General features: G+C 34.8%; 3 protein-coding genes and 1 long non-coding RNA gene across 9 annotated transcripts; 1 reads left to right on the top strand and 3 right to left on the bottom strand.

Annotated features, from left to right (window-relative positions):
• Positions 1 to 177: 177 nt before the first annotated feature.
• LOC107800122 (uncharacterized) lies at positions 178 to 6,931 on the bottom strand. Of its 6 annotated transcripts, none has more exons than XM_075226445.1 (8): positions 6,777 to 6,931; positions 5,606 to 5,751; positions 5,266 to 5,481; positions 5,063 to 5,187; positions 4,800 to 4,985; positions 2,637 to 2,933; positions 1,474 to 1,773; positions 178 to 1,119 (listed from the first exon to the last, which is right to left on the bottom strand). In XM_075226445.1, exons 2-8 carry the CDS (start codon positions 5,638 to 5,640, stop codon positions 884 to 886), a joined length of 1,395 nt encoding a protein of 464 aa, XP_075082546.1. In that variant the 5' UTR covers positions 5,641 to 5,751; positions 6,777 to 6,931; the 3' UTR covers positions 178 to 883. The 6 variants fall into 6 exon arrangements, with proteins under 6 accessions (XP_075082546.1, XP_016478756.1, XP_075082548.1 ...); XM_016623270.2 differs by having other exon boundaries at positions 1,474 to 1,770; XM_075226447.1 differs by having other exon boundaries at positions 2,637 to 2,930.
• On the top strand, positions 1,078 to 4,158 carry LOC142166863 (uncharacterized). The gene is made up of 2 exons (XR_012697279.1): positions 1,078 to 1,216; positions 3,773 to 4,158. It is a non-coding gene; the product is annotated as an uncharacterized LOC142166863 (long non-coding RNA).
• A 7,780-nt stretch (positions 6,932 to 14,711) lies between the features above and the next one.
• Positions 14,712 to 16,856, bottom strand: LOC107800123 (L-type lectin-domain containing receptor kinase S.6-like). The gene has a single exon (XM_016623272.2). It carries the CDS (start codon positions 16,777 to 16,779, stop codon positions 14,761 to 14,763), a length of 2,019 nt encoding a protein of 672 aa, XP_016478758.1. The 5' UTR covers positions 16,780 to 16,856; the 3' UTR covers positions 14,712 to 14,760.
• Positions 16,857 to 19,637: 2,781 nt separating this feature from the next.
• Positions 19,638 to 23,926, bottom strand: LOC107800125 (protein MITOFERRINLIKE 1, chloroplastic). Its single transcript, XM_016623273.2, has 2 exons — positions 22,536 to 23,926; positions 19,638 to 19,961 (listed from the first exon to the last, which is right to left on the bottom strand). Exon 1 carries the CDS (start codon positions 23,791 to 23,793, stop codon positions 22,579 to 22,581), a length of 1,215 nt encoding a protein of 404 aa, XP_016478759.1. The 5' UTR covers positions 23,794 to 23,926; the 3' UTR covers positions 19,638 to 19,961; positions 22,536 to 22,578.
• Positions 23,927 to 24,353: the final 427 nt, after the last annotated feature.

Genomic DNA, 24,353 nt, shown 5'->3' with positions numbered 1-24,353 from the left:
ATGGAAACATCAAACTAGCAATATGTCCTATGTATTATCTGGTTCGCAATTAAGAAGAAAAGGAAATTTAATGAAATGTACACAAGCGACGTGCGTTCCAAATAGATAAGGTTAGAGAACGTTGCGTATTTCTCACATATAGCTGTCACAATGGAGCCACAGAGTAGTAACAAAGACTGGCACACGGGTTCCAATAGAAGAACTCGCACGAAGGGCAATATTTTTAAACTATAAGAAAAAGTTATAGTGATCTCAAACCAGCTCAAAAAATACAGGAACATATACAGAAAATCTACAGAGTCCATCGGCAATTGATTTGCATATTAACACAAGCTTGTCCCTGATGTTGGTTAGTACTCGAGTGTTTGCTCAATTCAATTTCCAAAGTCTCAATCTCACATTGAAGCATCCTTCACATCTTTACTCAGAAATTATATTTCTTACCCTCGCAACACTTTGGTAACATCGGCTAAAGCATTGCTGATTTAGTCTCCGTGAGGGTCGCATGATGCTAATGCAGCCATTTCAGTTTCGCATTCACAGCAATAAACAGACTTGAGAACTTTCAAATGGTGTCCCTTGCTAGGGGGGACTTTCTCAACATGCTTAATAGATCTTTCAAAATCACTCCAAGATGGACGGAACATAGCAACACATTCATAGATACAATCACTAGCAATGTCACAAAGTTGCTAAGTATCGGGTTAAGATATGATTCATAACCAATTTGTACATCAAAAGAACCAACCTCTCCACCAACTTCATCATCTGTACTCGTGTATGTTTCGCCATGTCATAAATTGACAGAGTATGCTCTCACGATTAGATTAAGCAGTCATCCCTTCCTAGCTCTTAGTACTCAATCTACTGATGCATTTTTATGTTAAAGAAAACCTACTCTAGTTGCAGGTTTGCTTAAAAAGCTCGACTTACAAGCATTATGCAAACTTATAACCTCCATACAACTATCAACACATGCTGTCTCTGATTGCTTTGATATGGTCATATCCTTTACAGAATTTCCCCCACTAACTAAATTTGAGTACTGCTCGTTCTTGACAATTCTATGTTGATTCAGCGAATAGTCATCTGACTTGGGAGGAGACCAATCATTTTCGGCTGAAACATTTGGACAAAAAAATTGTTACTTTATCCAGATAGAAAAAGTAGAAATGTGTACAGCAAGAAAAGGTGCAAATTGCTTGGCTAACAAATGGTGAGTTAACCTGTCCCCTTATTTTAGCAAATTCTTTTTTTTCTTTTTCTGGTGACAAGTACTTTAGTACTACCTAATTGCATTAGCTACTTCCTGTTCTATGTAAACCAAGGGGTTAAGTAATTCTAAAATTTTCCAACACCCTTCTTTTCTCGAAGAGCAAAAGATGTATTATAGCTTTCTAAAAACTCGGTGGAGATCTTGCATACTTCCTCATCAAGGCAAGTTCTGGATGTGTTATATCCTTCGAAACATACCTTTCATGAACCTCCTGATCTCCTCTGGCTGCATGGCCTTCACCCCTTTCACTGTTCTGTTCAGAGACTCCGCCATTACCCTTCTGACTTCTGGCGGCACATTGGGACAACCTTTTGAGGGCCCTTTTGGATCACCTCCAGCCAAATGCGCCTTAAGATGTGTAATTCCTCCGGAAGAAGATATGAAACCGCAATACTTACAAACAGCCCTCTGCCTTTTTGCATCAACTGGTGTAGCATGTTCCCAGGCAGCATCAAGTGGCCTTCCCCTTCTAACAGATTTTTTTGACGTACGTGCTGCTAATTTAAAGGAGCAAGAGGAGAATGTACAAACAACAGCATTCAGAAATAAATCTTAACTGACGGTGGGGGTACTAAAAAAATTAAAGGAAGAAAAAGAGCAAACAGTTAGCCTTCCTAGCACAGTAACATTAACAGAAACTTGTTATAGTAAAGGGGAAATTAATAATTATCTGTGATGGAAGCACTTCTAAGATAAAGAAACACAGCCATAGCAAATTGTTCCCGTAATACAAAATTTTAGCAATATGAAGATACTAGTTGCAGGAAAGGATGCCACTTCCCATATGCAGTGCAATTAAAGGTGGTCAAAAGATCGTGATCAAAAATCACGAATGTACAGCAGTGTAAAACCAACCCGGTCTTCCCCCTCTGAGATACCAGAGAGACAGGGAAACAGGAATAGGGATAGGGAATATATTTAATTAAAATTAAGTAATTGGAAAAACAAATCAAACAGCAAGCTGAACTAATAAACAGGCCCAGAAAAAGAGTGACAGCACTTATCCATTTTCATGAGATAATCCTTTTCAACTTTTACAAGGACAATGAATTACTTTTAGATTGATACACAAAAGGAGGTCACAGGTTCAACCCTGGAAACAGCCTCTTGCATAAATGCAAAATAAGGCTGTGTACAATAGACACAATGCGGTGTGGCCCAAACCAAAAAAATGGAGTTCTGAGTCATACAGATTTTAAGCTAAGTGACGGGAAAGAAAAGGTCATCCTGAAAACACTTCAGTTTCTCTCATAACGATAGAAGTAAATTATCTTTCTGTGGAGCAAAAGACTCCTGTCAAGATGTTACAATCGTCCACATTAGAGGAGATTCAAAATCATCCACATTTTCAGAAACATACCTTCCATGTCAGTCCTGATATCCTCTAGCTGTGGTGCATTCACCCCTCTTATAGTTCCTTGTAACCATTCTGTCATCACCCTTTTGACTTCTGGTGGCACATTTGGACAACCCTTTAACGAACCCGTTGGATCACCCCCACCCAGATGCGTCTTAAGATAAGTAATGCCTCCAGAGGAAGAGACAAATCCACAATACTTGCAAATTGTCCTCTGTTTCTTTCCATCTACTGGAGTAGCATGTTGCCAAGCATCATCAAGTGGCCTTCCCTTTCTAGCTGTTTTTGAGGCAGGTGCTGCTTATTTAAAGAAAAAGATTTTCACTTCACAGATTTGGGGAGGATATTTAAGACAAAGAATAAAATGGAATAAAAAACAGAGGTCATCCTAGAACTGAATAAGTGCTAAAAGCAAGTTACAAAAGCAGAGAAACTAGTAATTGAGCATGATGGAAGCGCTACAAAAGTTTAAAACAAACAATAACAAATTGGTAAGTAACCCATATTCTTGAATTTTCTGTCTTTTAAAAAAAATTGTTCAAAAGTAATCTTATCGATGTTGCATCGAAGGTGTTAATATACAATAATCATGTAACATATACAAAACCCTAAAAATCCCAAAATTTATAAAAATATCATAACCAACTATCCATGCAGACTGGGGTATTCATGCTACACGCCTACACATGGATAAAAATCAAATAAAAAGGAACTTTTAACTTTGAACATGGATTTTCAACTCCCTCAAGTAGGAGGAGACCAACTCTTTATGACAGGGTGCCGGTGCAATTTAAAGGGTTAGTAATCTTTTATCAGGAGAAAAGGTTGGTAAAAACAATCAAAAGTAAAACACAAGGCTTATAAGGCACACATTCAACACTATGCCTAAAACAAACTTTTCTATTCCCCTCCGAGATAGAGTCAGAAAGAAACACAAGAATAAGAAAAGGACAGGAATGTCAATACTGTTTCATGGAGATTTCTTTCAACTTCACATGGACAATCAATGAAGTACTGTAGATTCATATAGAAATGTAAAATGACAAGAAAGTTGGGGCATTTTTTAGGCCACATCTTTCTGAAACATTACCATTAGTCCTCCATGATCTAATTTTCTTTCTAACATTTTGGATTGACAGGAAGCTTTCTTGCTGTGAGATTCTGGGCCCCACAACCAATAGCAACAACGAATGTGCTAAACTATTAGCAGGAGTAGAAAACTGTGGCAGCAGAACGGTTGGTCAAACTAGTGGTATTAGTACATTGTTGGCCACGGACACATTATTTGTTTACTTCTAACTGCGCTTCTTCCTTTTAGAAAGAGGGAAAAGGACGATCAAGATCTAACTTAAATACCGGAGCGCTGTGGCAAACTCCTGATTTCTAGTGAACTAAATCACATCGATGAAATGTCATTTTCAATTAGCTATGTTACAAATGTATTGAGTGATTAGTGAGCTCTCGTCGTGACTAAATTATCTCTTGCATGCTCCATTGGCCTTTAAAAGTCCTATATGATATTTTCTCACAGAGAAGCTTCCAACCATTTAGATCTTCAGTTCTGCTTTTACATCGTCTATCAATTTCTACTAGCTTGTTATTACTACATGTTTTCTTTTCACATGTTTTACTACTTCGCACTTTCTCAAAACTAGATTTCGGTGTAGGGAAAAGGGGAATGTCAGAATTCAGAAGATTGAGAACTTAATGCGGATAAGTTCCACAGGAAACACTAACAAAGATCTGATGAATCACACTTGCAATCATTTTTCGTTGTGAAGGGCAAGAACTACACGTCACCTCAAGATGGCCCTAATTTTTCAAACTATAAAATGACCATAACTTCAGAGGATGAGGTGATCAGTTTTGCAATGATAACTGAAAAGATCAAATCAGAAAAGAATTTTTTTTTTAATAAAGGTAATAAAATGAATTAAAACATCTTTCTGAACAATAGTGCGCAACATGTCCCATAGTAATATGTATCTTTAAACTTCAGTTTAACCGCTAGCATCTTCAAAAATATTTTCCTTTCAAGTGTATGTACACAGAGCAAATAAATATAGCTGAAATCCACATTATCTACATATGTTGATGAAGGTGATATGTGTTATCATGCATGGGTGAGAGCAAGCAACCAACAAGTTTAGTTACTCAAAGACTTACAAGGGTCTTTCTTATTGGAGAATTCATTGCAACCTCCATCCTTCCCAATGACAACATCATTAGCTAACTTTGGGGTTGAAGCTTGTGTCACTCGGGTATTATAAATGAAACAATCATCGGATGAGTGTTGAGGAGGAGCTTGTCTTCCATTGAAAACGCCCCATAGATATAATTGACCCTCAAATCCTGCAAATTTAGTGTGGTTAGTTGAAACATGTAAAGAAGCTTGTAGGCATTCAAGACTTTGGGATGGTAACAATTACTCTGATGCTTCTCTGGCAGTTGAGCAGAGGTAAAAATAAGGAGTTCAGAATCACCAACCAAGGCTTTTAAAGCAAAGTCGTAGTGTCTTAAATTGTACAGCAGATTGTCGAAAACCTGATCATCTCTGAAACACAAAATCATACCAAGATTAGAGGTGGTATAACAGGTAAAGCAGAGATATAGGCTAGGTTGGTTACCGCACCTGCCTTTAACTGAAAAGAAATAAATGGCAATATTATCATCAATCAGTTTAGAACTTTTAAATATCTTAGGCCAGACATCCAGCCTGGGAAGCAATTCAAAACACAGAACCTCCGCCATCTCTTTAGCTGCCAGCCATACTTTTGCGCATGCTTTACTTGATAGATGGGCCGTAAGATTCAAACTCACTTTCGGATGGGAGATCATGAAACTACCCCTGTGAAATGAGAATAACCAGATTTTATGCATAGAACTTAATAAGAACTAGTTGCAGCATCCTCCAAAAGAGGTGAGAGGTAGGATGGAAAAAGAATGATAAAGTAGTAGGGTTTGCAGTGTACCTCCATATGGTATCAGCAATAGGTTTTGCAGCCATGTCACAATTGTGAGCTGAGAGCACTAATCTTTACCAAGCAAATTTTCTTTCTTTCGATCTGTAAAGATTGTCTTTTTTCACTTCAACAAGCTTTCATCAGATGTCAACCATCTGTACTTAACACCATAAAGAGAAGAGGTCAACCATAATACAATTACAATCTCCCCATCCTCATCTTTTCCTCTTTAATCCCGTCTGTGATTGTTAATATGCATAAGCTTCAATTGATCAACTACTTTACTAAACCCAAGGCAAGAGAGTTAATCTCAGCTACCATAGCAAACAATGTTCTTTTATTTTCTTTATATAAAGTAATCACAAAAACTAGGAGTATGTTATACTGTCATCTTTCCTCTCTAAACATGTCGGCTTTATTTATATGGTAAACAGAAATAAAAGATAGAGAGACAGAAACTAACACTACTATTGCAACTTCAACATCAGCTATTTCAAGAATAAAACGTTTTGTCCATTGTCAACAACAATTATGCTTCAGTCCAAACAAATTGGAGTCGGCTATATGAATCCTAACTGACCATATTACTCCATATAAACTCATCACAGAGTATACAGAACAAAATGCTTTTGCCACTGTCCAAAGGAACAAAAGTCTTCTATTGCTTTTTTCTGGTTAAACTTGACTAAATTTCAAGATGGTCTCTGTTTACATAAATTTAAAATGAAATATTCAACTTATAAAAAATTTCTTTGTTTAGATTAAAAGATGTTTTCTGCAAAAAAAAAAAAAAAAAAGGACAACATGGCTAATGTTTTAAGCCTCAAAACTTAAAGAAGACAGCCGGTTGAGATAAAGGTAAAGCAAAAGAAGAAGACCAAACATTTTCTTCAGTAATAACAAAAAGGCCCAAAATAGCATATCAAGTATACTCTAGCGAATGAAAGTAGAAGATCACCAATCTATGATATTTTGTCCCTTTTTTTCCTTTCCAAAATCTAAGTCATGAAACCCATTCACTTCTATATTTTTATTTTCTTCTTCCTCTGTGCATTGCATAATTATACTATAAAGAAAAAAGGAAAATGATCTGGATAGTTGAAGGAACAAAAAAAACATAAACTTAAATACAAGTATTATTATTTACAAGTACTATATTAAAAAGAAATAAAATTTTCACCCGATTCAGCAGAGTTAAGAAAGAAGTTGTCCAACTGATGATGAGCTGAGGAAATGGGTGAGTTTAGACAAGTTTTGGGGGTTATAGGGTTTCAAAAATCATTGCATAAAATAAAAGGGTAAAAGGGGTTACAGTAATCGGTAGACAAATACACCAAATTTCCCAACTACACCCGTAGTGGCGATGAGGCCTCCCTTACACCACCCCCCCCCCCCCACCCTTTTTTTTTTCCTTTTTTTCCTTTCCTCTCTCTCTCTTTCAAAAAATAAAGTATACTTTTGCTTTCTTTGACTTCTTCGGGTTTTTTTTCCATGGGATATAGCTCAAAGCACGGTTTCTTATCGAGTGGATCAGAGGAATAATTAGTTTTGGCTTAATAGTTATTGGATTATAAATGTAGTAATTTGTTAGTCATCCAATAAGATAACGGGCGAATTGGTATTGGATTAATAATTATCGGACGGTTTATCGGCTAAACCAAATAGAAATTTTTTGAACAATCATTCAATCAATACGAAACAGTTTCAAATCAATACCAAATTTTTAATACCATCTAAGATCTAATCAAACGGTATTTTTTAATTGAAGAATCTTTAAAACTACTTATATTGCCATACACGTATTAACCAAATTTTTAATACCATCAAGACTACTCATACAGACATACACGTATTAATCATTTAAATTTCGATTTTTTGACTTCTCAGTTGTCAGTTCAAGAGAGAGACAAGATTGACGATTTCTTTGTCTCTAGTGGCCGCAGACAATTGAGAATATAGAAATTAGGAATTTAGCCATTTAGGGTTTCAATAGTACTTTATATACATAGGGTTAAAAGTATAAATATAAAAATTCTTAACGGATTAACGGTTTACCCGATAAGAAAATTGAGTAATCCGCCCCCAAACCGTTAAGCCGTTAATTATAAAATCTCAATCTGTTCACCATCCATTACCCTTATAATCCGATATCAATAAGCCAAGAAGCCATTGGTTCGGTTCGGTTAACGGTTTCGGTTCAGTTTTGAACAGCCCTACCTCAAAGATAATGGAAAATAGGAGGAGAGAATCATGTAAAAATCAAGTTTTTTTAATTTAAGCTATGTGTTATGAAAATAATTATAATGTGGATGTCTCCGCTATAGATAATCATCCTGAAAAAGATTATTAGTTTGGTACTCTATTGAAGTTTATCTACAAGCAGCCGATGTAGGCAGGTTGCAAGCAACTCAATGAAATGATTTGCAGCAGTTTCTTATTAAACATGCAGGTTGCAAGCGGCTCATGTAGACAGCTTACGAGCAGCTCAAGAAAAGCCTCGCAACTGCTTCCTGAAAAGCCTCGCAGTTGTTTCCTTTCTTCTATAAATAGAGGAGTTTTCAGTTCATTATGTATATGAGTTTGAAATTGAATAATATATCAATCTCGCTATACTTGTCTTCGATTTATTTACTTTATAGTTTTTATTTTATAACATGTTATCAGCACGAGACTCTGTCATTTTGAGCACTTACTTCGAATTTAATTTCTATTGTAGTGCTCATCTACGATGTAAGGAGACGCTTTTATGCCCGTAGTTAGATCTTGTTCATTCCGAGCATCATAAGGCAGATTATATCCTTGAGGTGATGAGTTTTTTTTCTTGGCAATAGTGATATAGTTATCACTTACATCTGGAGTGGCCAAATTTGCGTAAATTAATTTGAGCTTTTTGCTTATATTTTAATATCTTTATTATCGCTTGCTTGGTTATATGCTACGTATACAATACCTATTTTGATATTTGTTTTCATCCTAATTATCTTAATAAAGGATTACAAAGTGGATAACATTGTTAGATCCACTTAAACTCCGGCAGAGCTTGCAAGAAATATACAACCACCAGAAGTGGTTATGTTTCGTATATCTCATTGTAACTAAATTTTGTTAACCACCATAAGTGATATATGTCTATAACCACCAGAAGTAATAATTTAGGCTTTTTATGGTTATAACTAAAGATAAGCTAAAGAAATATTATCTATATTGCATGCACGCCTCGATTTGCTCCTGAAATAGTAAATATTTTAAAAGAGGTTGAAGCATCACAATTTGATGTGATTAATGCGCGTTCAGATAATTATGTTCGATTTTCTGAAGTATGAGAATTTTTGATAAATATTAATCCATTCCCTGAAGTGAATGTGACAATATTAATAAAGTTCGTAAATATGAACGCGCTCTTGATGTAAATATATTACAATTCACCTCCAGAAGAGTTATTATGATTGAGAGAATATATATATACTAAATATTTGGTATTTTAAATTTGCTCTTGAAGAAGTAAAACAATTGAATTTTCCTCCTGAAGTAGAAAAATATTTTGAAGCAGTGTCTTTCTGTGCTTAAACAAAATAATGAGTTATTCAAAGTTATATTTGAAGTACATTTTCATTCCCTAGAGTGAATGAAAAAATACCACAACTCACCTCCTGAAGAGGTAGAATAATAGAGAATATAAATATTATTTTTGTAGTATAAAGATCATTGCCACACGTACCTGTTATACGTAAAACATCTTGGATAATTTTATTATGTATCATTCTAAGGCAAAAACATTCTTGTAGAATACTTTCTACTACAACCACATTGATATATTATGGTTAGTTATTATTAACTACCCTGAAGAAAATAACAACTCATGTATATTTTCCTAGAGGATGTAATGACTGTGGTTGCCTCTTTGGTATAAAATATTCAGATGTTAATAGCGTTTCTCCCTAAAGGAGATATTTGTCACAAAGTTGGTGGTAAAAATATTAAAATTCTTGATTTCTGACATTTATAAATTTATAATTGTCTTTATATTGTTTATTTGATTATGATTTTCTCTCATGATATCAGAAGTGTCTGAGCAATATGTGATAGTACAAAATGTATCAAAAACTCCTAAAGAACTAATTGTTTGTCTAGAAGACACGTGACACAAGTAGTGTCCGAATAATATTAGATTGTGGATAATAAATGAAGTCTCTCGAATAGCTTATATTCAAATATGTCATTCATATTATATGATTATGGCCAAAACATATGTTGTAGTAAACCCGAAGTTTACTGATACAAATGGCTATCATATTGAGACCACAAATGATTGGAAGATTGAAAATCTTTCTGTTTCCACAATTAGAGTGAGTAAAATAATATGTATGTGAGAAGGTACCCGCCTTATTATTCAATTTGTAGTACATCATGTATCACAGTAAACCAGAAGTTTTTTTACTAATGCAAAAGCAGTCACAGTAAACCAGAAGTTTTACTGAGGCAAAAGTAGCTACTGTAAACCAGAAATTTACTGATACAAAAGTAGCCACAGTAAATCAGAAGTTTACTGATGCAAAAGTTTATGCCATAGTAAACCAGAAGTTTACTTAGAGATAGCACATGCCATGATAAACTTGAAGTTTTCATTTGCCATTTTTAAATGAGCTATTTGAGAATTCAGATAAGCATATACTGAAGAACTAGAAGATTCTTCAAGAATTCTCTTGTGTTGCTTGTTCTCATAATAAATTGATTATACCAGCTAAAGTTGGGATTAAAACCCCTGAAATTCTGAAATATATAAAAGGTGAATATGGGTCCATTAACCTATCATGTGAACTACTTATAGATGCATATATGAGATGGTTACATGTGTTTATTGTCAACCTGCAGTTTGGCATTTGAAATTGCCTTTCTCAATTAAGAGCATAATTTTCAGATTATGAAATCAAGATAGTTCATCTTGATGATGGTGGTTTATATCCAAGCTAGTTTAGCATTGAATACCTCCTATTAATGACTAAACTATTGCTTATGAGAACAAAGCTCCATGTGTTGGTCTAAAATTTTCTAAATTGCATACTGCAACATTTGTATGCATCAGACCAATAAGATATAATAAGTCCTCTCCTCACAATTGGTTTAGGATCAAAAATTAAATATTTTTACTATCTAATAACTTTTGATGTGTGGTATATGATTAATTTTTCTACCACAATGCATAAAGATAGGTTTCCCAAAGAAGATCGGGGATACGAGTTAGTTTTTCTAATATTTGGGGATGGAATAAACAGCTGGAAAATATGCTATATGAATCGAATTATCATTAATATGATCCTCACTTAGAACATAATTTAAGTCAAATGCCAGAAGCATTTGCTGATCCAAAATTAAATATCATATTTTAGCTGTAAATGCTCCTATTAAAATTAAAATCTCTGAAGGATAAAGTTTACTGCACGCATGAAGCGTAGTAAACCGATCGGTTCCAAAGGTAACATTCCCTGTAAAGGATAGGAGCAAATGATCAAAATGATCATAATGAGGAGGAAATGAGCTCTGGAATAGCCCACGACATAACATTTCATGAAACTCCAGAAGAAGTTCAGGTACCCGAAAACAAAGAAAGTGATGAGATCTCAGCAAGTTATGTCACTTGCGAACCGATACAAAATAGTCGTCGATGATATATTTGATACAATATAGTGCACAATATTATAAAAGATTGTGAGGATCAGACCTGTAGTCCAGACACCTGAAGATGTCATGCCATTTAGATGCAAGTCATAACCTATATGACTCATTTGATCAAATTTATATAAAGATCCCTGAAGGATTTAAAATGCCTTGAAGCATATAGTTCAAAGTCTCGAGAAATGTACTCAATCAGATTACAATAGTCTTTGTATGATTTAAAACAATCAGGGCGCATGTGGTATAATCGCCTCACTAAATTGATGAATGAAGGTTATATAAATGATGGCATTTGTCCATACATTTTTACAAAGAAAACAACATAAGAGTTTGTTATACTTGTTGTTTATGTTAATGACATAAATCTCATAGGAACTCTAGAAGAGCTCCAAAGGGAAAAACTTTGTCTTAGTTTGCAAATTGAATATTTAGCAGACGTGATCTTTATTCATCAATCGGTCTATACATAAAAGGTCTTAAAACACTTTTACATGGACAAAGCGCACCCATTATGTACACCAAATGGGTGCTCGATTACTTGATGTGAATAAGGATTCGTTCTGACCTCCAAAAGAGGATGAGGAACTCCTTGGTCCTGAAATACTCTATCTTAGTGCAATTGGTGCACTTATGTATCTTGTTAATGCTAACAAAGGTGGTGCAAATCATATTGGTTATGTAGATGCATATTATTTATCAGATTCCCATAAAGCTAGATCTCAAATCGTGTGTTTACATGTGGAGGTACTGTCATATCATGGCGCTTCACAAAGCAATTTATTGCTGCTACTTCTTCAAGTCATACTGAGATAATAGTTATTCATGAAGCAAGTAGGGAATACGCATGGTTGAGATTAATGATTCATTTTATTCGAGAAAAAATATGGGTTGGAATGTGATAAAAAAACCCACAATATTATACGAAAACAATGTTGCATGCATAGCCCAATTAAAGAGAGGATTTATAAAAAGAGATAGAACGAAGCACATTTCACCAAAATTATTCTACACACACGATCTTCAGAAAAATGGTGACATCGATGTGCAACAAATCCGTTCAAGTGACAATCCAGCAGATTTGTCCACTAAATCTTTGCCAACTTCAACTTTTGAGAAGATGATATACAAGATTGGAATGCGGAGACTTAAATATTTGGAACAAGATTTTCATCAGGGGGAGTAAAATACGCGTTGTATTCTTTTTTCCTTACTAAGGTTTTTCCCATGAGATTTTTCTTGTAAGGTTTTTAACGAGGCAACTAGAATTGCGTATTATTAAATATGTGTACTCTTTTTTCCTTCACTAGGATTTTTTTCATTCGATTTTTCCTAGTAATGTTTTAACGAGGCACAATATCTTTCAATAAACATCCAAGGGGAGTGTTATGAAAATAGTTATAATGTGGATGTTCATTTATTACTCCGCTATAGATAATCATCCTGAAAAAGATTATCCATTCTATTGAAGTTTATCTACAAGCAGCTGATGCAGGCAGGTTGCAAGCAACTCAATGAAATGATTTGCAGCAACTTCTTATTAAACAGACAGGTTGCAAGCAGCTCATGCGGACAACTTACAAGTAGCTCAAGAAAAGCCTCGCAGCTACTTCCTGAAAAGCCTCGCAGCTGCTTCCTTTCTTCTATAAATATAGGAGTTTTCAGTTTATTATGTACATGAGTTTGAAGTTGAATAATATATCAATCTCTCTCTATACTTGTCTTTGATTTATTTACTTTATAATTTTTATTTTATAACACTATGAATTTTATTTGTGAGCTTTAAGTCATAACTCTAATTCTCTGACCTATGGGTGTATATTTTGGTTTGAGTCAAGTCTTTTATTTTTTTGGGAAAATCATCAAAACAATTACTCATGTTAGTTTGTAGATCTTTAAATAAAAAATAAACCAACATACAGGTGTTTTTTTTTAAATTATTTTCAACCTCAGGAATATTAGGTGTATGTCAACCTATAGATTCTTAGCTAGCGTTTGGACATAAATTTGATTGAAACTTGAAAAAAGAGTTTTTGAAGTTATGTTGAAAAATAATTTTTAAAAGTTGAAGTTGTATTTGTACATGCATTTTATTTGAAGAAAAATTGAAGTTCTGTGCGTGGGAAAAAAAAATTCACCCAAAAACTGCCTTAAACCAGTTTTGGGAACTTGAAATTTTTTAAAATCTTTTTTCCAAAACATGATCATATTTCAAAAAAATAATGTTTTCAATTTTTTTTTTAAAAATAAAGCCAAAATCTATGGCGAAACGGGAGTTTAGTATAGTGAAATTAAGCTTTTTTGTCATGTCTTGTATATATAGTTGAATGTATTAGTTCACTATCTCACTATAGCTTATTCTACGTTGACTTAAAATTGAAAGAATACATGTCAAGAATGTCATTTTATATTTTGAAACTAAAATTATCTCAAAGAAAAAGACATTTTCTCTCACTTTATGTATAGGTGAACTATTAATTTAAATCTATCACTATAAATGGCTCAACATAAATCATTTTTTGCATGTGTAAAAACATTTGCTATTAGGAGTCCATTTCAAAGTCAAAATCATTATGAACTTGCCCAAATCCAAGGGAAATAACTAAATTGCTACATATGGTTTAAGTGAAACTTTAAGAATTGTTTCGTTAGTAGCTTAGTTGCATATGACTATCTTCTTTTTTCCTTACAAAAAGTTGTAAATGAATCAATAGGAAACATTACTGGTTAAAATGCCCATTGTTCTCCCTTCAAAAAAGAATCCTCCATGTTTAGTTCGATTTCAGTTCAACTTTTAAATTAATTAATATCAAACTAAACTTATAAGGCCAATATACAAGAAGACATTTCAGTGAAAAACACTAGAAGATTTAATACTTGAAAAAGAGTCTATCCCACTTTGCAGTAAATAGAGCAGTAGAATAAGAGGAGTTTGCAACAAAAATCAGATGTAAAGTCACCTGAAACATGAAAACTTGAAACATTTCCTTTGTATCAGGATAGCAGGCCATTCTTTACTAGTATTGTTTAATCAAGTCACATAGGAGTTTCATGAGATGACCATAATCTCATGATACTATTTTAATATCTCTTTTCATTTCAGTCTCCTCTAACAAAGCAAAGGAGTACATAACCTTGTTTAGCAGAAAACAAGTGTACTAATAACAGCAAAAAATACTGTCAGAAAAGAAAGAGAAAATAAGTTTTGCAAGAAGGAATTTGCTTGAAGCATATCTGTCACTGAAGTACACACATTTTATAGAACAAACTCAAAGTAATTTTTCTCCTAGTTATATAGTGTTCAACAAGGTAAAATTTCAAATACTGGATTCTACTCGCACCAAAATTTAGTCTGCACTACTTGTTTCAAACACAAGTACAAATCAGATAATTTTCAAGTAGTGTAATTCAATGTAGTAAGTTTTCATAAATCTTGAATAGCACAAACTATTTAGCTACTTATGATCTTCAGCTTTTTCTAAAATTCCTAAACGCTAGTTCCTGCTAAAATGAGTTCTTGGAGTTGCCCATGGGCTATCCTCCATTTTTCCAGCACAATTCATGATTTCTTCACATCCCTCCGGTAAAACAGATTGAATTCTCACAGTTGGTTTGTTTGGAGGTAAAACGGGCAGTGGAGCTTCATCTTTAAGAATACGGGCAACATCCCTCATTCTCGGCCTCTTCTCCTGATTAGGGTGCACACAAGAAAGTCCCACGACGAGCACCCTATCCATCTCGTTCTTCTGAAATCGTCCCTTCAGTTTCGGATCAGCAGCCTCAGTTATCCTCCCCTTTTCCCACAAATCCCACACCCAATCAGTAATCAAAACGCCACATTCATCGATAGGCTTTCTCCCCGATGCTACTTCTAGTACCACAACACCAAAGCTATACACATCCGTTTTAACAGTTGGAACCCCAGAAAAGACGTATTCAGGAGCTAAATATCCCATTGTTCCAGCTGGTACAGTAGCATCCCTTGTCTTAGAATTATCAAACACTTCAGCTAAGCCGAAATCCCCAAGCTTAGCATTGAACTCAGCATCAAGCATTATATTACAAGTCTTCACATCTCTATGAATTATCTGATTTTCACACTCTTCATGCAAATACACCAGAGCAGACGCAACGCCAAGAACTATATTCAGCCTTCGCTCCCACGTTAAAAACTTAGCAAAATGCGAATGCTCGTGTAGGATTTTGTTAAGGCTACCATTAGGCATGAATTCATAAACTAAAACCAATTCATTCCTCTCACAACACCATCCTTGGAGCTGAATCAAATTCTTGTGTCTTAAGCAACCAACCATAGAAGCAAATTCAGTATTGAATGGAATATGTGAAGGACCTAATCTAGTCCCTTGAACAAATCTCTTAATAGCAACAATTCCTTTAGAAGGAATATCTCCTTCATATACAACAGCAGATCCTCCTTCACCAATTATCCTTTCATTATTAAATCCTTCTGTGGCTGATTTTATTTCAGATAATGATAATCTTTGAGGCACTCTATTTCCTTGTAATCTACACATTTGGCCTTCATTTTCCCCTTTATTACCATCTCTCTTTTTTCTCCTTAACACAAAAACAGAAACAATAGCAAGAATACCAACAACAAGTGTAACAACTGCAGCTAAGCCACCGTATACAAAAATCAATTTTAGTAAACTTTTACCATGATGTGGGGCAGAAAAATGCTCACCAATTTCCTCAGGAAAACACATCAAGCAATCTCCTTCGTCGGATTGATGATCCCAAGACGTTTGAGACGAAAGCAATCCGAACGTTCTGAATCGCCAATGATTAATGGAATAAACTGCAGAGCCTTTTGCAGTGAAACCAATCCTCATAAACTCCTTTAACTGATTGGAAATGTCAATTTTAGTAGAAAGAACAGGATTAAAAGGCCTAATTTGCATTTCATAACCAATCCAAACTCTCATCATTTTTTCAGAATCTTTATACTCAACCCAAGCCGTCAATTCTTTCCCACTTTTCAAATCAACATCAGCAGAAGCCAAAAACTTAACTTCTTTAACACCAATACCAATATGATTATCGTCTGTATCAAATTCCACGGCCAAGAATGAATCTCCCATGTCAGAATCTTGATTTGGAAGACCCATGTAACCATTAGAATTGCTCAAAGAATCAACATCAGAAGTGATCAAAAAGGCAAAGCCATCACCAAAAGGGCAAGGAGGGAAAGTAGAGAGAATAGTAAAAGAGAAAGTGCATAAGAAAGAAGCAGTGTTATTTGTTAAAGAATCAAGAAAACGAATTGGGTAAACATAAAAAGCTCTACCAATGCCAGAAATGGAAGGAGAATTTGATGATGAAGATGAACAGTTGCGTTGTTGAGTGAGGTAAATGGAGTTGGTGGTGAAAGAAGCGTCACCGTAAAGAGTTACATTGTTAAGAGGAAAGAAAGGAGATGAATGGGAAGGTGAATTGATTGTTAAGATGAGAAACAGAGTGACTGTTAAGAGTTTTTGCAAAGAAAAATGCATTCTTGACGATGAATTCTGGAGATTTTGGAAGTTTGGTTTGTGGGTTTTTGCAGAGAGTTCTTGAATGTTAGGAAAAGTTTTGGTATTTGATGGTTTTTCTCCTGCAGAATTGCAAATGCAGAGAGCTCTGCAGTTGCATCATTTGAGCGGGAGAGAATAGAACGGTTAGTAAACTTTAGCGGGTGAAGTCGGGTCGGGTAGAGATAGCTAATTTTAAGTATGTATTTTGGTTATAATCTTTTTTGTGAAAATGTGTTCAAACTTCAAAGCAAATAATACTATGACGGCATGGCGTAAGATTTTTCCAATTTTATTGTATTTTAAATCACCAAAACCCCCCAGCGAAAATGAAGAGCTGACTTTTCTAAGAAAATTTTTGAAAAAGGGGAAAAAAAGTTGTTTAAATTGATTCAGTCCTTCATTGGAATGTTAACTTAAAACAAATCTTAAAAAAATTAAGAAATAGAATTAGAATGTCGCAGTCCACATGCAACAGCTAAATGGCCAAAAAAGTTTACCAATTCAAATTTAGAGCCCGTTTGGCCATAAAAAAGATTTCTTTTTTTTCGATTTTGTTTTTTTACTTTTTTTCAAAATCAGTATTTGACGATAAAATTTTCGATTTTCACTTGAAGTTGAATTTCAGATTTTTTTAAAAATTTTAAAAACTTCAAAAATAAATTTTCAAAATTTTCACTTCAGATCACTCACAATAATTCAAAAACAAAAAACCAAAATTATATTCATGTCCAAACACAACTCTAATTTTCAAATATCATTTTTACTTGAAACTTTTTATTTACTTTTTTCGAAATTTTACAATTCTTATGTCCAAACACCCACTTAGTCTCATATTATGAAAATTTTCCTCATTTAACTCAGTAAAAATTTGGAATTGATTAAAATGTCATCTTATAAAATTGGCTTTCTCCGAATTCACCATATTCCTTTATCTTTCTTCATTCTTGTTTAATTTTTTTTCGACATGTCCTTTGTTAAATCCTGTGCTAACGGTATCAAATTCAATAAGCGTTTAACCTTTATCATTAGGCCATTATAATCAGAGGATCTTCTAATATCTTGCACATCTTTTTTCCTTTTTGTTCTTTCTTTTATTTTATAGAACCTCCTTCCAGCTTAGACTATGCTACATGACAATACAATAGGCGGTCGTTTGTTAAGTTATATAAGAATAGTACTGAATGTGTAGGGAAATAATACGGGTTGGCTTGAGTCGTGCTGGACACTGTCCTAAGAAACTAATTCAGTAATATGAAATATTTCTCCAGAATTAAACAAGCCCGCCTCTATTTATTTAGATGATATAGGAATCAACAAAATTAAATATACTGGCAAATCTAGAAAATAAACTGGAAAGAAGGAACAATTTAGTAGCACGGAAATGATTAAGCTAATAAAGAAAATACACAATAATTATGACTAATCATTGGGTAGTGATAAGGACTTGAAGAAGATAATTTTTGTGTAAGAAATAATTACACAAAACGTGTAAGGCGGGAAGGAAGAGAAAAAATATTTCTGATGGTTATGATGGCAAATGACCATCCTATTTATAGCATGAAAATGAGTTTAGTTTCATGACAAATGTCTTACTTGTCAATTTTCTTACTTGTCAATTTTATTTCAATGCAAGATGCTAAAACATCTCATGCATAATGACACTTGGCTTAGTAAAGTCATTTGTCAAATTATCTTTTAAAATAATGCCACATGTAAAACTCTTGCCATGCACCAATTATCTAAGAGTATTTAGCCACAAGGCTTCAAGCAAGAAGCCACTTGGAAATAGATAGAACACTTGTAAAATAAAAAGACACATGGCTATTTAAAATTTTGAAAATATCTTACGGTGAATACGGTGCATTAGTAATGATGAGATTAATTATACTAGGATTAATTATGCTAAAATTATTTCTTATCCACTGTTTGGATAATTTCGGATCTTGAGCAACCAAAAGAAAATGAAATGGGAGAAGGTTGAATCGGGGAAGAAGACGAAATAGGGGAAGGGAGACGAAACCTGGGGAAGGGAGACGAAACCTAGGGGGTGGGGAGGGAAGACGAAGGGGGAAGGGCATCTAGAGAATATAATGCAAATTAGGAAGTTTGGAACTATGAAGAAGACACGAGGTGGGGGGTTGGGGCGGGGAAGAAGACAAGAACGGGAAGGGTTATTTTTTATTTGTTAATTGGTGTAAAAAGAGAAAAAAACTTAAATATTAGACACATGGTTTCCCTTTATAAAACTTCTGACATGAAATTTTTAGCATTTACGCGCCTGTTTTATGTGAAGAACACGTGAGTGCCAAGTAGCTAAAGTGGTGTGTTGTTGACACACTTTTGAAAGGTTTGAGTGTATAATATTATCTCCATGGTGAACATATGTGTAAGAGGGATTTTGGTACAAGGTCGACGGGTAAACTATGTATTTTGCCTATTAAAAATAACATGAATTGCATAGGGGTGTATACATACTTATCCATGTATTAAAAATTATGGTATTACTAATGTCATGGTTTGCTATGTATTAGTTATATATAGGATAATACCAAATAAGGTATATAACTAATACATAAGTTGAAAAACACTACCAAACAATGCATTACTAATATCAAAGCTACATACATATATTATTTTCCCCCAATACATCCTACCAAGCGACCCTTAAGTGCACCAAATACGAAGGAGACATTCTAATCCAACACAATAGTTTTATCTGAAATCAGAAAGAACTTCAAGTATAAGGAAAAAACTTTAATGCTCGTTACAGTCATTTCCCCATGTTCGGATCAAGAACCTGCAATACATTGCTGAAGCCAAAAACAAATGCTAGCGACTCACTCCAAGAAAATCATTGTTGAATTGATAGAAGAAACTAGCTGATAAAAGCATTCCTTGTTCAGGTGCTACAAACAAAATTTCTGAAACATGGAGTATAATTCTTTGTAGTCTGAGGAGCACAACTATTAGCCCATACATAGAAGGAGTAACTTTTTATTGTATCCTATTCATTGACTTAAAATAGCTTAGTCTCTGAACTAGTTACAGAAATTACAAGGTAGGATTCTTGCCGCCGATAAGAAGATTACAATTGACAGGCATGGGTAACTGAAGAGAGAAGCGCCAATTGCCAAACAGGGCTAGTGCTTCGTTCGATGCATCTACAAAAGAAAGAAAAAAAAGGTCAATGAATCAGCAGGGGAGAGTGTAAGAACCAACCAACTAAAACATACTGCAGAATTTGTTAAATTTATTAGATATCTCAAGAAAATGCATAGCTGCAAAGGAATAACTTCTTTCTTTTCTGCTAATTAAAGAGCACTCGACACATATAATCATCACAGATGTGCATTGCCTTTTAGAGATCATAGTCGGACCAATAGGTGACATCAGATCAGAGACCCAATCAACTCCAATGTCACGGAACATTGTGTTCTGTAATATAAGTTGATGATGCAACATCAAAATTGGGCCAGTGGGAACAGTTAGCAAAAAGTTGCGGATGCAATATCTCCTAACTGGTTAAGCCGTTACTGGCCTGTTTGATTTGCAACAATGAACAAAGATTTTCAGCCTTCATCCCTTAACAATTGGAAGAAATATCGCTATCCCATTCCCGTTTTCTGGAAAATGCACTCCAAAGTTGAGAAATATGAGAACGTGCACATCTTGACGATTCCTGACAGTCAGGAACCAAATTGAATTGCCAAGTCCAACTGTTAAAGGGAATAAAATACAAATGCAGCCAATACATGCAGAATTCCAACAACAAAAAAGATGCACTTTTGCCTTTTAATTTCTTTTTGAATCAGTAAAATGAAATTTTATCCAAAAAACAGTATTAAGATGAAGCTGTAGTATGCACAACCAGAAAAAGATGCACTCGGACACATACTAAAATGTAATGTCTGGTATTCCCCAAGGTAACTTGTAATAGTCAAAATGTTCAAAAAGAAAATCCCGTGGGAGGAGGGAGGGGGGAGATTGAAGGTCAAAGAGAGATTGAACCATGTTAAATGGGAAAGGGTAACATCACCAACATCCGAAAACCTCAAAACACAGTTTAAGGATTGATGGATGCAAGGTTACGTTTCATTTGGGTATCGTTTTCATGGAACTAGCCATTTGATTATATTTTTTATGTCAGGGAGCATCAAGGTACTTTTTTCAAGAGTCTATAAATCTTATTTTGTTTTAAGAGCAAGTTATCATAACTTATCATAAAACTTATTTGGAAAAAGAGTAATAACTTATCCTAAGTTTGACTATGCTAATAAGACTTTCTGATCCCTAAAGGTCAGGCACTTTCAACCTTCATTTGCATAAGAGTTGGAAACAGGAGACTGTTGATCACAACATTCATGTCCTGCAGAAAGGGGAAACAAGAGAAGGACACTTTAGCAATTGCGTATATTAGATTGATCACATAGGGACTTCTCTGATGGGATATCCTCTTTCCAACTATCATTTGGAAATAATGAGGACTTAGAAATTGACAATGGATAAAAAGTACAACTCTGAGTGAGAACACACCAAAATATATGCGAGCAGGCAATTCTGGGTAGCAATAAATGGTGTGGAGGAAGATCCCCTAAAGTTCTCTTGACTGGCAATAATAGTTTTTTTCTATTCTTTTTTTCTGTTGATCAGCTTTACAAGTTCATTAAATGGTTGCTTAAAGGGTTGTTCAGTATCTGCTGCCTTTGGAGGAATTTAACGCATTCCACATTGATGCGGTATGCAAGATAATCCCACATACAGACAGCCTAATAGCAGAGTTAAAGAACAAATTATAAGGGACTGGTGATGATCCGAAAAAGACAAATTTCAGATGTCATTTAGGCAACTTGAAAGAGTGATAAAACTATTCTCTGCATCAGACGCAGCAGAGTAGGGCAATAGAGCATGTAAAAACGATTTAAGCATATTACTAATTCAGCCACACGCTAATGCAAAATGAATGCATGTGCTGACCACATCGCAGATTCAAAGGTCAATCAGGAAGACATGCATCCTCCTAGGCAAGACTTGGCTACAACAGCTCATCAAAAAAACACTGTCATTGTGTCAACAATAGAGCTACTTTACGTTCCATTGTATTCTACTCGATGAAATGAAAAGCAAGGAAATAAAAGAGAAAAACTGGCAATCTGAGAATTTTCTTATTTCCTCTGAAAAAGTATGCGACACAATCATTCTGTCAACTAGCAAGCCAACCAATAGTGTTCATGTCCATCTTTTCATTGTGTTGGCCTACTGCTATCTGTTCTTTTTTTTTTCTTTTTGGTGGTTCATTTTCATTGCCCTTCAATCTATAAATATGTAGCTCAAATATAAGGCATTCTCTTGCACAACTTAATTATACTTAAATTAATTATTCAACAGTACATCGATGTTCTCACATTTTCAGTCGGGTAAACCGATGCTAGACTATCACCTTAAGTGACATGCATAATTAGAAGAGACACTTATTTTGGTTCTAGTTAGTTGATTTTTGAAATAAATGGACTGTATAAGATCCAATAGAAGTAAAAGTTTTGCTGCTTCCAACCAGAAATTTACTAAAGTGCACTTCATATCATTTAAGCTATAAGGTAGTAATATAGTGCCAGAATAAGATAACAATAAGAAGCAGGCAAACAGCTATAAATATCCGTCTAGAATTAGCAAACTGAATCCCCAGACATTCTTCTTAGCCAGTGAAGACACTAATCTTAAGATAAAAGAGCACTTACCAAAGGTTTTAGCAACTTTATTTAAGAACCATACTCATACGCTCTAATTGGCTTGTGCTGCATCTGCAGGAACCAAACTCTCAAGCTCCTTATGCTTCAGATACTGATCCAGTATTGTAAGCCTAGCTGTCTCAAACGCGAAGTAGCCGAGAGCTGAAAAACAAGCACTATGTAGTACTCTAGGACCCATTCCCCTTGTAAAACCAACCCACCCTTCTTCTTTCAATATCTGTCTAACAGTAGCCGAGACGCCAGTAACCATTGCAGCAGCAGCCTTATTAGCAGCTTCAGAATGAACAACTTGAGTCATCAACCTAGTTTTCACCACATCCAAAGGTGTTGTTATAGAAGCTGATATTGCACCAGCCAATGCCCCACAAAAAACACTCTGAAACGGCTCCAAACGTTCCCTTTTCGTATTACTCAACACCGCGGCTTTCAGGTACTCAAATGATGAATAACTCAAGACCCCAGCAGGCAAATTCCTCAACAATGTAACACTATAACCAGAATACAATCCCAAGATTCCATCTTTTTCCAAGATTCTCATTAACACCTGCCAAGACCTCCCTTTAGCACCAGCTTGCATTCTCTGAGTAATCAATTCCTTTGGTACCATTATAGCAGATGACACTATATTCCCCATTGCACCAGCTGTTGGTGGGATAAGCACAGAAGGGAATTGTGGGAATTTGGACAAGATTGACTTACCAAACTCACAAGTACCAAAATACACAGCAGAGGAAGCAGTGGAACCCACAATTACAGCAGAAACGCCACTGTAAAACCCAAGAATCCCCTTACTTTGAAAAGTCTTGACAAAGGCATCAATTGTTCCACGATAAATCTCAGATGCCCCTTTAGTTTGGAGCTTAGTTTTAATAGTGTCAAGTGGGTGAAGACACACATATGTAAATGCACCTGCAATGCCACCAGAAGCTGCACCAATAAGTGCTCTTTCAACAACAGAAAGATTATTGAATAAAACCTGAACTTTTGGGGAGTCCCTAGTGGCAGGTTTAAGAAAATTGGAAGTGGGGTTTTTGATTTGTGCTTCAATTGAGACAGAAGTTGAGGAAAACTTGAATTTGGGACTGAAAAAATGGTTTCTTGATTTGGTATTCTTGTGGTGTAAAGTTGTTGTTGGGGTAGATAAAAGGGAAGTGTTGAGATTGTTGAAGAGGGAGTTGAAGTCAGTTTTGAGGTCATTAGGGTCTTGCAGAATGAGGCTAAGGGAATTGCCAATTCGAGTTTCCATTGTTATTTTCTCACTGATTTTTTTGGCTTTTTGGTGCACAGTTATGTTGACATTTGGTTTGGTAAGTAGGAGATATATGAGGTTTGGAGTCGGGTGGGGTGGGGAGAAAAAAAAAGGAGGAGATATGATTCGTGCCGCGTACAACTTACTTAAGGCGCTCCTTAACATGATATTGGTTTAAACCCGAAAACCTTTGATTAAATTTATAACCCAAAATCCTAATATTTCTTCAGTTTGGATAAAAAAGCAAGCAAATCTAAACTTATGTTCGAAGCATGCACCTAATTTTAATGTAATTTTTTTGATGGCTGATTCAATTTAATAAAGCTGTTCATTTGAGTTAAAAATAAACTATATAAATTTTAAAAATTGTTAAATATTAAGTCATACTGTCAAAATTACCTACTATAGCATATACCCCCCTAAAAATGATACCCTTTCCGTCTAAAAAATACCTCAAAACAGGCATGAAAATAGCTGTTTGCCCATTTCCCATGCCTTTTTCTTTTTCTTGGCATTTCCCATGCCTCAAAAGTCAAAGTAGGAATTATGCATGCTAA

The sequence above is a fragment of the Nicotiana tabacum genome, chromosome 12 (assembly GCF_000715075.1).
Source record: "Nicotiana tabacum cultivar K326 chromosome 12, ASM71507v2, whole genome shotgun sequence".
In the NCBI taxonomy this organism is placed as follows: Eukaryota; Viridiplantae; Streptophyta; class Magnoliopsida; order Solanales; family Solanaceae; genus Nicotiana; species Nicotiana tabacum.
This window is presented reverse-complemented; position numbering and strand designations above follow the sequence as displayed.

Bases quoted from the DNA above. Each gene is read 5' to 3' on its own strand.
- LOC107800122 (XM_075226445.1), bottom strand. From the start codon at position 5,640: ATGGCTGCAAAACCTATTGCTGATACCATATGGAG. The intron at 5,188-5,265 runs GTGCGGTAACCA...TTTGTGTTTCAG, and splicing joins TTCTTTTCAGTTAAAGGCAG to AGATGATCAGGTTTTCGACA. The intron at 2,934-4,799 runs GTAAGTCTTTGA...TCTTTAAATAAG, and splicing joins CTCCAATAAGAAAGACCCTT to CAGCACCTGCCTCAAAAACA.
- LOC107800125 (XM_016623273.2), bottom strand. From the start codon at position 23,793: ATGGAAACTCGAATTGGCAATTCCCTTAGCCTCATTCTGCAAGACCCT.
- LOC107800123 (XM_016623272.2), bottom strand. From the start codon at position 16,779: ATGCATTTTTCTTTGCAAAAACTCTTAACAGTCACTCTGTTTCTCATC.